The sequence below is a fragment of the Paramisgurnus dabryanus genome, chromosome 16 (assembly GCF_030506205.2).
Source record: "Paramisgurnus dabryanus chromosome 16, PD_genome_1.1, whole genome shotgun sequence".
In the NCBI taxonomy this organism is placed as follows: Eukaryota; Metazoa; Chordata; class Actinopteri; order Cypriniformes; family Cobitidae; genus Paramisgurnus; species Paramisgurnus dabryanus.
The window spans coordinates 7,764,110-7,779,977 of record NC_133352.1 but is presented as its reverse complement, the minus strand read 5'-3'; the positions used below and the strand labels follow the sequence as shown (position 1 = coordinate 7,779,977).

At 34.6% G+C, this 15,868-nt stretch overlaps 3 protein-coding genes across 4 annotated transcripts in view; 2 read left to right on the top strand and 1 right to left on the bottom strand.

Moving 5' to 3' along the window:
• The first annotated feature begins 451 nt into the window (after positions 1-451).
• Positions 452-1,555, top strand: LOC135749490 (trypsin inhibitor ClTI-1-like). Its single transcript, XM_065268081.2, has 4 exons — positions 452-572; positions 741-781; positions 1,068-1,177; positions 1,348-1,555. Exons 1-4 carry the CDS (start codon positions 536-538, stop codon positions 1,391-1,393), a joined length of 234 nt encoding a protein of 77 aa, XP_065124153.1. The 5' UTR covers positions 452-535; the 3' UTR covers positions 1,394-1,555.
• Positions 1,556-5,684: 4,129 nt separating this feature from the next.
• LOC135749383 (PI-actitoxin-Avd5a-like) lies at positions 5,685-6,899 on the top strand. The gene is made up of 4 exons (XM_065267966.1): positions 5,685-5,921; positions 6,055-6,086; positions 6,409-6,515; positions 6,634-6,899. Exons 1-4 carry the CDS (start codon positions 5,885-5,887, stop codon positions 6,707-6,709), a joined length of 252 nt encoding a protein of 83 aa, XP_065124038.1. The 5' UTR covers positions 5,685-5,884; the 3' UTR covers positions 6,710-6,899.
• Positions 6,900-12,077: 5,178 nt separating this feature from the next.
• neurl1b (neuralized E3 ubiquitin protein ligase 1B) overlaps positions 12,078-15,868 on the bottom strand; it is a 54,724-nt gene continuing 50,933 nt past the window's right edge. For both annotated transcript variants that reach the window (XM_065268004.2, XM_065249212.2), the window contains exon 5: positions 12,078-14,749. In XM_065268004.2, the coding sequence (XP_065124076.1) occupies positions 14,502-14,749 (248 nt within the window). In that variant the 3' untranslated portion in view covers positions 12,078-14,501. The remainder of the gene's footprint in view (positions 14,750-15,868) is intronic.

Genomic DNA, 15,868 nt, shown 5'->3' with positions numbered 1-15,868 from the left:
TCTAGCTGTCCAATCACAATGAAGGAGAGACGGGACAAACACTATCGACCAACCGGGACATCTTTCCTCTACAAAACAAATAGTCAATATAAACTTCGACTCAGCACACCTTCTTTAATTTAATTTTTGTTTTATTACTAATAATAATAATTATTTCTTTAGCTGACTACTAGGCTTCCCACTTATTAATGTCTACCTGTTAGCCAATTACTGTGTCCAAATGTGAGACGAAACGTAATTAATATTCATAATCCAAGCTGCGTCATAGTTGGACGCAGGCAAGGTGTGTTCGACTTCATGCGCCACTGCGCAGACCCATCATAAAATGACATAAAAATACCGCGAGAGCATTCAAAAAGCATAGATAATAGGCTGCTCTCGTGGTACTTTTGTGTCACACGGTTTGCGCAGCGCCACATGGGGTCTAACACACGCAATTTGTTTAGGTTATTTTGTGGGTGGGAATAAGAACGCAATAAAAGCCCTCGATCGCCACACAAGAGATGCATCTACGACTTATTTTAATCAGATAATCATGCAGGCACGGATTGTTCTGGTACTTTGCTTGGCAGGTGAGTTTTGTAACTCAGTCTGATGTTTTGATTGTATTATACAATTTATATTTAAACAAATAGCCTTGATCTTGTGTAGCTAATAGAAGGCAACGTGTAGAAGGCACGTCATGAGGGTAAACGTTTTTTGTTGTTGTTTTTAGTAAAATGTCAATTTTGTCCTTTAAGCTTTGGCATGTGCAGCCCGCATCCCTGATGGCTCTAAAGAGGTATGTGGATGACCATTACCATATTACTTGTTCATTTTACCCACCAGGTGGGGAGTATACTGTATATGTTTATACAGTATACTCTACACTTGTATCCAACCCTGCTCCTTGTGAGCTACCGTCCTGCAGATTTCAGCTCCAACACACCTGTCTGTAATTATCAAGCATCATTAGCTGCTTCAGCTGTGTTTGAGGTTGGAGCTAAAATCTGCCAGATTTTTTTCACAATATATATTGTGCACGTGCGTGTGTATGGTTATGTAACCATGAGTGCATCTGTTCACAGCCTAACTGCTTCATTTATAATCTGCCTATGTGCACACGAGAATATAACCCTGTGTGTGGGACTGATAAAAACACATATCCCAATGAATGCACATTGTGTCTTGACAATATGTAAGTAATCACTTTGTGTACCTTTCTTTGCACCGTACTGTCTACCATTTAAATGCTTATGTTTTTACTAATGTCCAAAAATATTATATAAATCTGTCTTAAATGTCATGTGGTTGTGTGGAAAATGAAACCACAAGTACTGAATTGTGGTTTTTTTTGTCTTGTCATAGAGAGCTAAAGCAACATGTATTGATCTCCAGGAATGGTGAATGCTGAGTTAAAAGTCTGCACGTTTCTGTCCGAGACGTAACATGAGAGAACATGCACGTTTACGTCCGGTTTTGTTTTACAGCAAAATAATTTGTTTTAAAATTAATTGTTTGGTGATTGTTTTTAAAACCTTGATCTAATCCTTAAATAAAGCCGTAATTAATTTAATCCTGCATCTCTGGTTACTTTATTATTTAAAAATGGTAAAAAAATACTCTTGGTGTGAGCTAGATATGAGCCCTTTTGATTGAGAGTTTGGTAAAACTTTACAATTAGTTTCTATTTGTTAACACAAACTGCAACACAATACTTTTACACCATGTAGTGATATTAAGGTGAATCTCTACATTTCCAAAAATTTAGTTTGAATCAACATCAATGCACTGTAAACTAACTTGAACAAACATCTGTATTTGTATAAACTAACATTAACCATGCAACTAAGTCCTGTAAATGTGTTCGTTAAAGCTCGTTGACAGTTCTTGTTAGCTTATGCATTAACTAATGTTTACTAATGAAACCTTATTGGGATGCAATTACTGTCTTCATATGGTAAAACATTTTTAAGTGAGGGCAATGTTTCCTTTTATGCCCATTTTGTTTAACATTCAAATGACCTAAAAGTATAAAATTTCAGTTGGAAAAAAGGTGTTTGTTCAGTTTTGTTTGGCAAGAGAATTACTGTAAGTCTTCTAAGAGTTTGGATCATATGAGTATTTTATTTAAGTTTATGCTGTAATAGCCACTGTTTTATAAAGTGTCAATGGGAGATCAACTGAGTGCGTTTTAATTTTCTGGGTTAAGAATTTAATCAAACAATATAGTTTTTTACTCTACAACTGTACTGTGTCTATGCACATGAATCACATGGCCAACATCTGCTTGCATTGCTGTTTGTTTAATGTCATATCACTGTTTGTGGGCTGATTTACTTATCTTTTATGACATGACACAGAACACTAACTTCCAGTAAACTGTGATACACTAGATAGAAAGTCAAAACATTGCATTACTCCCACTGAACCGACCAATCATCTTCCAGCACGATATCAAATCTATCCAAAGACCATACTGTAACAGAACATGAATATCCATTCAGTTTGTGCAATGACATGAACTTACAGTGATTAGAAACAACCCCTAATGTGACCAAACAACCATTAAATTACAATAACATTTATATTGTTAGGGGATGTTTATAATCACTGTACAATAATGGAAACGTTGTATGTTTGTATCCACCTCAATGTGTTTTCACCCATAACCTTAAACACATGATGTAATTAATTAATTATAATATAATTTGATCCTTTATAAACTGCCACTTTAAAATATAATTAACATGCATGCATGTTAATTATATTTTAAAGTGGCAGATTATAAAGGATCAAATTATATAACGAATATTTCTGACAATTATTTAATAAACAAACACACAAATACGTATGGCTTTTTTGTATGGCCCTATCTGTGAAATGTTTAGTGCAGGGCCATTTGTGGAATATAGGCTCTTCTATTTTTCTGTTCGACCTCTTCCCTGTAGTTTCCTATCTCCGTAGAGGGGGAGTTTGTTACCTTGGTAAGTGTGTCGCTCTTGAAGATTAAAGGTTGATACTGGCCCAGTCTGCATGCCAACGTTTGTAAGAGAAGTGATCTGAGACCTCCCTATTTATAGCATATGGTTTGTATATGATACCACTTTAGTGTTGTCCGTTAACACAAGAACACATGTGTTGGTGAGGTATAGACATTGAAGAATGGCATGCGGCCGATGATGGAGAAATGGCTACATTAAAGGGACACAAGGCAGCATTTTTATGTTAATAAATCATCTTCGTAAGTCGGTATATGGTTAAATGACTCATTACATGACGAATGAAGACTCTCTCGCCCGCCCCTACCGTCTGTAGGAAGAAGAATACCCCACTTGCAAGTTCGCTGTATCCGACCCGGTGTCCTTCAGTCTCGTATAGTCTTAGATATAGAACGGATTTACTCCCAGACACTAGGGGGAGCTAGTAGAAATAATACTCAGACTTGCCTTGTGTGCCTTTAATGTTTGCACGCAGATATGTTCATAGATATGTATATAAAGGCTAGATGGCTCGTCCGCGCTGATGGCCAATTGAGTGGAACGTCCGCATTTTGGCGGCCATCTTAGGACAGGGCGCTCGCTCACTCGTAGCATTGAGTTTTAATGATGCAGGTACTTTTAAATGACCATAACTTGCTTAATTTTTTACCGATTTTCAAACGGATTGGTTTGTTATAAACGTCAAAGATGTACCTATGACACTGAATACGTTTACTAAAAATAAATAAAAAATTCATGAAACATGTTAAAGCATCCAGAATTATAGCCACGTTAATAACGTTTGTAAAAAACCAAACCGTTTGTAAATCCGTCAAGAATTCAGCAAGTTACGAGCATTTTAGTTGGCGTATGTCACTCACCTTCCGTCCACAGCAGCAGGGAGCAGCACTATGGCAGCACTGACCTAAGATGGCCGCCAAGTGACGACACAGCTGACTCCGCCTTGAGCCATCTAGCCTTTATATACATATCTATGTGTTCAGCTACTACTACTCGGGATTGGTGGCTCCTGAGTTATCGGAATTATTTTTCTCCTGCGGCCAACGTGTTTTTGAAACAAACTTTAGTAAGCTGCTCTCTTGATTTTAGTTTAAAGGATATAGTTCACCCAAAAATTCTGTAATCATTAAATCTGATGTTGTTACAGACTTGTATACTTTTCTTTGTTCTGATAAACACAAAGGAAGATATTTTGAGGAATGTTTGAGACCAAATTGATCAGAGACCCCACTGACTTCCATAGTATTCTTTATTCCTACTATGAAAGTGAATAGGGCTCATGAATAGGAGCAGATAATTATGTATGTGAGAACAGACAGGATCAGACAGAAAACATTCGTATACAAGTAAACAGGCAAGAGATCAGGGCAGACCAAACATAATTCACAGGACAAAGCAACATACTGTAAATCCAAAAACCAAGGGAGCCCTCTGCTGGTAATAAAGAGGAGTCTCGGGCATCATTTATCATTCAACAGCTAGATACATTACAATAGAGGTACATTTTATAACCTTTAAGTAACATTTTGCAATAAGGTTCTATTTTTTTACATTATAGTAAACATGAAATAATAATTAACAGTACTTCTACAGCATTTATTAATTCTAGTTGACATTAGTTTAATGTTTACTAATACATTTTTAAATAAATAAATAAAAATAGCTGCTAAAATTAGATAATGAACAATGTATTTTGTATTATTCATAATAATTAAAGCACATACTATAAAGGGGTGCAATATCCAAAACAACAGACAAAAGACAAAAATTTGACACTTACGCACAGAGATTGTTCCAGATTCTCTAAATCTTTGGATGATATTATGCACTGTAGCTGATGATAAATTCAAACTTAAAAAACTATTTTTCGCCACAGCATTGGGGGAATTGGTGATTCTTTGCCCATCTTGACTTCTGAGAGACAATCTGAACGGCTTTTTTATACCCAATCATGTTGCCAATTGACCTAATAAGTTGCAAATTGGTCCTTCAACTATTTCTTATGTACAACACATTTAAATTTTCTTGCCTCTTATTGTTACCTGTCCCAACTTTGTGTTGCTCTCATGAAATCCAAAATGAGCCAATATTTTGGCATGACATTTTATAATGTCTATATTCTCTTGTTAATAAAATATAAGTTTATGAGATTTGTAAATTATTCCATTCCTTTTTTACTCGCAATTTCTAAAGTGTCACAACTTTGGGGTTGTAACATTTATGCATGTTTCAATATGATTTGAAGATGTGACTTTTGCCCCATCTGTCATTTTGATGCTTCAAAGTGTGCTCATCAGCGTCCCCTTGATGCAGTCTTTGGTGAAGGGTCCCTAAAGTTTTCAGTAGATGATATCATCAAAGTGTGGACTCTGAGGAGGACCACAAGTCCGGAGTGTGGCATTTGAGACAGGGCCTATGTGATTCCTTTGGATGAGATGTTAAACCGAGGTCTTGACCCTCTGTGGTCATTAAAAATCCCAGGTTGTCTGGGAGTAGGGGTGTGCCCAAGCATACTGGCTAAATTTGCCTAAATTTGCATACTAATTAATTTTACAGTATCACTCTGTCTCCTCTCCACTAATAAGCTGGTGTGTGGGGGGCGCAATATCGCTAAAAAAATGCTAGTTTGGTGAATTGGAGATGGGGCAAATTCCCTTTCCCCATGGATTAACTTGTCTGGGTCAATTTGTGTATGGATAATCAGTTCTCAACTCGACTATTGCCATAGATGCTGGAATGGCATAAAAAAGAAAGAATGAATATGTGTTTTAATACGTTTTCTCTATGTATAATATTTGAAACGCCCACTTTTACTTGCACAAGGGTGGGAACAATGGGCAATAAAAGGAGCTCACAGCCAAGACAAAAGAAAACATTGTCAAGATATCGATCATCTCAAAATCATGAATGCAAGATTTATTCTGCTGCTCTTTTCAGTCGGTGAGTTTACTTTTTTTTTTATCAAAATGTTTGAGCTATGATTCTTGAGCTACATCACATTTTTGTGTAGGTCACACTTTTTTCAAGTATTGTGTGTGAAGTAAATGTTTGACTTATTCATTTTTCTGCACAGTCATGGCAAGTGGAGTTATCATTTTTGATGAAGTAAGTATATGCTAATACCGTCCGTGTATGATATAACTTTATTGGGTGGTTTCTTGACAGGGTTTATCCTAGACCCAAACTAAAATGCATGTTTGAGCTGCTTTCATTTAAAAACATCTTGCACTGACGTATCTTAACATATATCAGGTTTTGTTTCAAGTTGCACACCTGTAGTGTTTTTTGTAAGGTTTGTTTGTAAAAACTACTTAAATGCACTAATATAACTAAGGCCTAGTCCTGGATTAAACTAAACCCTGTCTGCCCTATACCTGCTGGACACTGAATGTGTTTGTGTTTATTGTATGTGCGCATCTGTTGACAGCCTGACTGCCCTGACGAGGTGTTTGCTTGCATGAAGGATTATCATCCTGTGTGTGGTACTGATGGAGTCACCTATGGAAATGAATGCAGACTGTGTCTCCATATACAGTGAGATCACATCTGTGTTTTTATCTATGATTTATCTATCATTTAATGTGTTTTATCAAACATAAGTGTCATGTAATTGTGTAAACCAGAGTGAACACTTTTATTTACTGTTTTATAGGAGGACAGGAGAGGACATAAAAATAGCCTATAGGGATAAATGCAGAGACAACCAGAATCAGCAGCAGGTGGAATGACATACAACAGCTTTACAGTAAAGGATGGTTATTGACTGTTCGTTCTGAGATTTAAACTGCAAATCTACAATAAAGCATACATTAAAGTTATTGCTCTTCAGTATTATGATTTAACTCATTGTTTAACACTTAATAAAGTTGTATATACATAGCTGCCATATTAAGACCACATACACATTATACTAATAAAACTTTCCCCCACATTTGTGTGTGTGTGTGTGTGTGTATATATACACCATTATATCAGGGTCACTGGATTAAAATGTTACTCATGATCTTAAAACATCTGATCTGAATGCATAAGCCAAAATGTTTGAAAAGAATGTTTTGGACACTGCTGAAAATATTTATTTATAATAAAAAACATTCATAATGATGCAAAACTAATTTTTTTAAATGGAATATTGAAGAAAAGCACGCATCATAGATGTGAAATCTTTAAATACTGTAAACATCTCGGATGAGACAGCTTGTTGTCATTAGTTGGCGCAAGGATATGGATTTAACTGGAAGCTGGGACCATAAAACCTTGAAGAAAAGAGACAGACAGACTTCAAATAGGATAATGATCGACAGAATTAAGCATTAATATAACACAAAGAAAGATGTTTTTTAATGATATGTCCACTTGTGCAACTGTTAGGGTTGGAATATTATGTATGACGCCCTAAGGTGTGATCTTCGAAAAAACTTCTCATTATGCAATAAAAGGATTGCCACAGACGAAAAAACATGGTCAAGATATATGTTTTTTTTTAATATATAATAGTCCTCCTCCTTTCTGTTCTCTTCCTCATCCTCCTCTTGCTCTTCATCCTTCAACTCAAGCTCCATTAACTTTGATGTGAATGATGTGTCTAATGTGAAGAACCGTGTTTACAAGATAAAGTGTCTGCCGTTATTAAAGCTTGGTCTAAAGATTAGTTAATGGTTTCACTGAGAAAGCATCAAATTTAAAATTGTATTTTTACAATCAGACAATACATATATGCATTCATTATGTGTTCATCAGGGGAAGACTGTCACATAAAAATTTCAAATAAGGTTTTAAACTTTGTGTATTATTAGAACAAAGTCATCTTCAAGTGTTCGTCTTTCTTATCAACACAAATCTAACGGTAAAAGCTGCATTTCTCAGTACTGCTGTTGTAATCTTATTGCTTAACTTATAAAAAAGTAGTGTTACATCCAGAACTAAGTAGATTACTTTGAAATTGATTACAAACTGCATGGCAAAATTTGTAGTCAATAACCTAATCTCTTTGATTACACATTTTGTGTTATCTGACACCTATTGATTATTTGACCTATACAGTATGTTTATTTGATGTCACATACAGTATATTTAAGTAGGATAGTATACTTTTTTTAACACAGTAGCAAGAATACATGCAAATTTTAAACAAGACATGTTTGTAAGTGCATTTGATATTACATTGTATGTAAAACATAAATAAACATGATATCAGCAATAATATTATTATTCAGGTAAGATTCAGACTGCATACATATTTTGTAAGAAAACATCAATGATGGGAATGACTCTATACTGTATATAAAATCTGATGTTAACACTGAAGAATATATGAAAAATGATATATAACTTATGTATATTTATTACTCTTTGCTAAATTCTTTGCTATATATACAGTATATGAAGATTAATATAATACACATAAAACATGTCAGGCCCACCCTTGTGGATTAGTTGGCTTATGAAAGCATTTGTAAAATTATAAAAAAAAATTGGAAAACAAGAAAGTAATATGTAATGTAATCCATTTAAAGAAATCAGTAACACTAAAATAGTAACTGTACGATGGCATTTTAAAATGTTATGTCATTTAAAATACTTTAAAATGACATGTAATCAGTTACTACCCAGCGCTGGTTACATCTTAAATTCTTGTTATCAGAGAGTTACTTACATGCTAATGTCAAGTCAACTTAATTTATATAGCACTTTTTTACAATGTCGCATTGTAGCAGCTTAAGGTTTTCTTGTTTTTTATGAAAGAAGTTATATATTTTATCTTTGACTATCTAACATTTAGTCAATTTATATGATAAATAATGGCCCCTAAAAGATAAAAAAAAAACTGTAAGAGCATTTTACATTACATAAAGAATTTGCAGTAATACCATGAACAGGAATGTAAAAAAGCATAAGAAATTGTATCAACATCATTAAGTGCACACCTACCAAAGTAAAACAGTGATGTTTTTAGGATTGTAGCCAGACCATTACAAAGAAAAAAAGCTTTGTCAACAGTCTCCTAGTAAGCAAACTAACAGGTTAACAGTGTCAAGGAACCAAAACTCAATTATGGAGAACCTTGTGTTAAAGCAGGCTTATCTGGGAGGGTTAATTCTTCTATGGCATTGTACAGCTGCCCCCCATTACTTTTTTCCGTAACTTATATTTCTAAACCCTTTTTTTTTTTTTGTTACTGTGTGTGCATTTTGTCTGAATTATGATCATATAATAGTCTTTATATTATATTCATAGCTTTCTGCAGCAGGTGAAAAGATCTTGATCTTCCCATGAGCTCGATGCTGTTAACTTGCAGTGTAGTTTGTGTTGTTTTTGACATTTCTCAAAAGACCCTTATGCTCTACTTGAAGTTACAAGGACAGGACAAGAACACTAGGATAACAATAAACCAAAAAATTGCCAATAACATTCATGGAAGACTATGTGATTAATCTATGTGATTAACTCCGTTCTGTTTTATGATAGTTCACACTCTATTAATGATGCTTTGATTCAGCTTCAGTTTCTGCCGTCTGTCTCTTCTTCAACCAGTTTCGACATCGCCAGCTTTGCTTCTTTAGGATTCAACCCTAAAGTTAAGATAGTGAAGTTTATGAACATAAATGTTATAAATCATTAGTCATTGTATTTCATTTGAGCGTTTTATTGTGAAATTGATTGCTTAACTTTTAAACAACTGAAGAACAGCAACAGAGAGAAAGTCAAACATACACACTCATCATACCTTTATATGGCCTTCTCACTACATGTGTCTTTTAAATTTGAAGGGGGGTAAATACACTATACGCATAACAGTATTGGGACATCTGACACCAATATTTGGATTCAATTGTTCGACAGGGTTGAGGTCAGGGCTCTGTCAACTTCTTACTCTAAATAGTATTTGAAATAGGAATTAGTATGCCCATTAATATTGTGTGTTAAAATAAGTGTCCACTGCATTAAATTAATAAATAAAATGAAATGAGTGATGATTCACTGATTTGATAAATTAAGCAATATAAAATTACATATGAAATAATAATTATAGAAAACAATACCCTAACCCTAAAACTCAACAGTTATACCATGGGAAAATTTACTACCCTTTTGTGTACAAAAAATCTACTAAATTAAACTGCTGTAAAAATGTATCAAATTAATGTTTTTTTTTCATCAATCTTTTATCACTTAGGGTGTAGTCACTTTTGTTGCCAGCTATTTTGACAATAATGGCTTTATGTTAAGTTATTTTCAGAGGACAGTAAATCTATACTGCTATACAAGGAGCACATTTAATGTATATCCAAATTTCATTTCTACAGTATTGTTCCTTGAGAAGATTTACTAAAATATCTGCAGAACTGTGAGGGGTGTATTCAATTTTGTGAAATACCGAATACCACAGTGTTTCCCATTTTCTTTTGTCAAGCTTTGTTCAAGTCATCTGATGATTGAAGAAGTTTTTCGAGTGTGTTACATTTAGTCTTTGTTCAATAAACTGTACTTGGGTTTTCACAGCTTGCTTTTAGTGGCGTGTGACAGACATTGACAAACCTTTTTTTTTCATATAAAAAGAATAAAAGTATTATTTTAATAAACTAAAATGCCCACTTTTACTTGTGCAAGTCTGAGGATGGGGACAATGTGCAGTTAAAGGACCTCACAACCAAACCTGAGACAAAAAAAAATTGTCAAGATTTCGATCATGTCAGAATCATGATGGCAAGAATCATTTTGTGTTTAAGGCAAAAGTAACCAAAAAGTATCTAGTTTTTATTATCATTATTCAAAAAAGAACAGAATTAGAATAGAAATATGTTTGAAATATGAAAAAAAAATTTGCCCTGTTTAAAACCTTGTTCCATGTGTCCCTTTTATATTTTGTGCATGATGTTTTTAAATGGCGTTTTATCAAACATAAGTGTCATGTAGTTATGTAAACCATAAGTCAACATGTTTTATAGAGAGTTGACATAAAAATTGCCTACAGGTATAGAGGTTTAGACGTCACGTGACTCCTTCTGTTTATGCCACCATACTGGCAGGCAAGGACAGTCGGGAGTGAACATGAAATGAATGGCAGCAGCAGGAGTTTCATGGCAACAGAGTTCACTGCGCACTTTAATTTAAAAAATATAGATATGAACATCCTAAAATAAAAAAAAGATGAAACACAACAGATCCCTATAATACCTTTTAACGTCTATCTGCCCAATTTTTTCCACATTTTAAAATCTTTCATGTCATTTTAGGGTTAGGCTACTATTAAACTTAAAACCCTTATACAACATGTTGAAATAGTAAGGTTTGTAAGATATAAACAGTCTGGTATAAAATTATTGTTTAACCACTATCAGTGCTACGATTGCCTGCCAAAAGGCGAAGTTTAGGCAGTGTGACATCAACTGCTGGAGCTCATAGGGGTGAATGCAGAGACGAACGGCACCATCTGCAGGAGATATGACATACAACACCTTTACAGTAAAAGATAGTTATAGACTGTTTGTTCTGGGATTTTTAAGAGCCTACAACAAAGCATGAATTTAACACATTCAAGTCTTTGCTCTTCAGTATTATGATTTGACTCATTGTTTATCACTTACTAAAGCTGTGCCCAGAGATCCTTATTAAGACCACATACACATTATACTAATAAAAATTTCCCCCACATTTGTGTGTATATAAACCATAATATCAGGGTTACTGGATCAAAATGTTTCTCATGATCTTAAAACATCTTATCTTAATGCCAAATTGTTTGAAATGAGAGTTTTGTACACAAAAATAAAATGGTGCTTTAAATGTTGCTTATTAATTTAATGCACTCAGAGACTGAATCAAATACAGAGACTGTATTAAAGTACCGAAAAAATACAACAGGCCATGACAAACAAAACAAGACAAACGTTTCGGGCCTAGCCCACCATCAGTGTCGCAACTTCTTTATCATTTAAAAAATCTTCATAACTGCACAAAAAATATTTTTAAATATGGTCTGAGAAAAGTCACTTCAATACCTTTTTTAAATACATCTCAGGATGACTGATAATATGCCAAGAGAACATTTGTGAAAAATGTGGCCAAAGCATGACAACTGTAAAGGTGCTTAACTTCAAACTTCCCATATTTCCTTTTTGTAATTTCAAATTATTGGTCAGTTCAGGCCCGGTTACACAGAGGTGCTTGGTGCTTAGTTACACCGCAAAAAATGTAAAGTATTATTAATGCCTAGAGTGATTTCAAGTAAAATTGGCCATTTAAGGTTAGATCATCATTGCATTGGTCATATTCCCCTTGTAAAAAATAAAAATGTTTGCAACATGTTTGCTGTTTAAAGTGGCTTTAGTGTCTGCTAAGGTGGGCACAGCAGTACTTCAGAGACATGAAAGGGGGCGACAAATTACTCTCAAATAAAAAACTCTGTACTCAACTAAGCCCTTTAAGCCGATAATATACTCAAGTTACAGGAGGATTACATTTTAAGTATTTTTAATAAAGGACTATGTTTAATTTATTTAAAATAAACTGAAAAAAGTATGTGTGGTTTGTCTAGTTAGATGCTATATGTTTACACCTGTAGTGTTATTCATTCGTCCATGAATCCTTCTGTTTACATGCAAAGTCATATTGTCTGGGCATTCGGTGAATGAGTGCATAAGCAGATTGTTATCATCGATCCTGCTGATCAGATCTTACAAATATGTATAGACGATTAGTTATACATATTTCCCTTTAAGATAAATTAACAATTTCCTAAATGGAATAGTGTTTAAATAACCTGTGACTCAATTCTTTACATGATTAGTGAACGGTGTGACTGGGTGAGGGTGAAATTTTCTAGAAATTTCATCATCTTGGTGTTGCTAGTGGCATTTCTTTGCCACTTGAGCTACAAGGACTTCAAGAAAGGCAGACAAGCGATGACTAATCTTTCACCTTATCATAAGGAAAATTATTTTTACTCAAAAGACCCTGATGTTGTTCTTGCTCTATTTGAAAGAAGACCCCAATAAGAAGGCAATAAAACTTGTACATCATAAGGTATTACAAATAATGAAAAAAAAAATGTAAATACCTACCCAGCAAAAAAATAGCAGTCAATTCACAGTCTAGGTTAATTTTAGACCTGATATCGTCCGGCTAAAAATAACCCAATTCCAGCCAAAATGTTTGTAACCACTGTTGTCTTTGCTTTCATGATGAGACATCAAACATCTCACAAAGTGTTTGTTTTTATTTATTTATGGTTAAACATCTGGGCTGTGTTTGGACAGCTATTAGGCATCTTGTAAATGCAAAAATGCTTGCTTGGGTACTGTATCAACCAATCAGTAACTATTTTTGTGTGCAACTTTTGTAGCACTTTACAGAACTAACAATGAGCAGTTTAGTTTTTTCATATCTTGTCCATGAGCCTATTAGGTGTTTAGTTAATATTCAAATACTGGGTCACTCTTTTGCCCAATCAAATCCTCCATATTAAGAGGCTCTCGAACTGTTGGTTTTGCTTATTTTCAAGCTAGGTTAGGTAAAGATGACATTATAAAAGTTTCTTTAAAGTCATTTGTAATTTTGGTATTGTATTGATTTTTTTATAGTGACAAAATCTTTACTAGCTATTGTTCAAAGTATGAGGGAAATTCATTAAAGCACTTAAATCTAACACATTACTCTCTATCATACAAACTAGGGGTGTGACGAGATCTCGTGCGGCATGCATTATTATATTGTCTTTTAAAGCTTTTGTTTGTTTTTGCTGTTTATTACTGTAATGTGTTTACTTATTTTAATACTTTATTTGAACCAATTATTATTGCATCGTTCGTATTATGTCATTTTAAATGTTATTGCCCACTTGGGTCTACTTTTATTACCAAAAAAAAAAAATCAAATTACTTCATTATAATTGCAAAAAATAATTGTTAGGGACAGTCGTTTAAACATTTCAAAAGAATGTGTTTTTAGTTTCTCATTCATTTATTTTATCATTGGGAAAAGTGTAAAAATCTCATGTCTTTCTTCGTGAATTAAGTGTCTCGTCCCACCCCTACTACAAACAAATTTATTTTTGTTCTTTACGTTAAATGCAGGCCTCCACGTATACATATGAGATCTGAAAAACCTCTAGCCAATGAGTGCAACAAGTCTTCAAAACCAGCTGTCAAAATACATATACACAGCAATCAAGAATATCAAACCATACATTTTTCTTTAAAATAACATATAAAATCCTATTTGTAGCCCTGTTTATTACGGTTACACTTTACAAACACATTTCTTAATTCACACAAAAGATCTTAAATATGATTGTCTACTTCAATAAGTGCTGCTTTAGGAACACGACAAAGGCACTAAAATATTGAATCGGTCCTAATCAATCATTGACATTTGGTTTTAAGATTATCCGCGTTAAATATAAGGTGAGAGAAGTATGGACACAAATCAAAGCTACATACATCCAAGTTCAGTCCAAATATGAAAGCCCAGCTACCGAGTTGCAATCTGAATTGCATGTTAGAAAACAATACAGTCCTTTCATGGCCTGTATGTTTTTATGACGTCCTTTATGGGTCTCCGGCAGATGGGACAACAAGCATTAATCTGTCTCTTGAGCCTCAGTCCGCAGTCATTACATAGACACATGTGTCCACAAGTATAGATGACGGTATCCACCTCATGATCAAAGCACACTGTACACTCATTGTTTTTGTTGCTCAGGGCCGTGTCTGATGAAGAGAGGCTTGGTGAAACCGGTGGACTGAGAGGAGAGCTGGGGGCCGTCACTAAATATAAACACATTGAACAACATCACATGCCAGCTTCTGTGTGATACATCTCATTCATAATGCAAACACAATCCAGTTTGAACTTAAAAACATCATTACTATGAAATAATTGTGCAAACATTACACTGACTAAAGCAAATTTGTATTATTCTTTAAATAATATTAGAGTAAGTATAATTAACCCAAAAATTAAGAATTTTCATCACAAGAATGTCATCACTGTTATGTTATTGGATCTCACATGTCAGGTCTTACCAGACACAAATGAAGCGTTCAGCGAGTGATTACATTAAAAGTCAATGCAAAGACACGACAGACATCCTACAGCACAATCCGTGTGAATGAAGTGGTGCGATTCGTGCAAATGACGTGGTGCGAATTGAGCATTTCAGGCGTTTGCTGCATGTAAAGTCCAATTTAATAGTCGTGCGTAAGGTCAACGCCGCAGGTTATCTGTAGCCTCTGTGTAGCCTGATGTGCGCCAAATTTTTAACAGCACGTCAGTTCTACGCGAACTGCAAGTGCTGTGATTGGTCCACTAGAACCCCTCCCATCAGGTAAAAAACTGCGTCATTGGTTTTTCCGTTTGTGACGGTGAGAAGAAAGATGGGCCAAGTTGAGGAGTGATTTACCTCAAACTGCAACAAAAGTTGTTTATTTACTGCTAGTCTTCTTAAACATACACAACAATCTGCTGTTTCTTCTTCGTTTGTGGGTTAAACTGGCCAAGCTGCTGCTTCATTGACGGTCGTGCTGCTAACACGCATGGATACCGCCTACCAGCAGTCTGCATGTGTGTTTGCACGTCAATGTGGACAACGACGCAGAAGTATGAAATCCGACATGTAGCGTAAGCCATGGGACATATGCACAACTATAATGAGCCCTTTACATGCAAATTGAAAAATGTTACCTTTGGTGGATATTCACGCCGTGTTAACCAATCAGCAGCTTGCTATAGTAGACGATGCAACACTGCAAAAAATGACGTTCTTACTTAGTATTTTGTCTTGTTTTCAGTAGAAACTATCTAAAAATTCTTAAATCAAGATGTATTTTCTTGATGAGCAAAATGACCTAAGAAAATAATACTCGTTTTTAGACAAAAAATATACA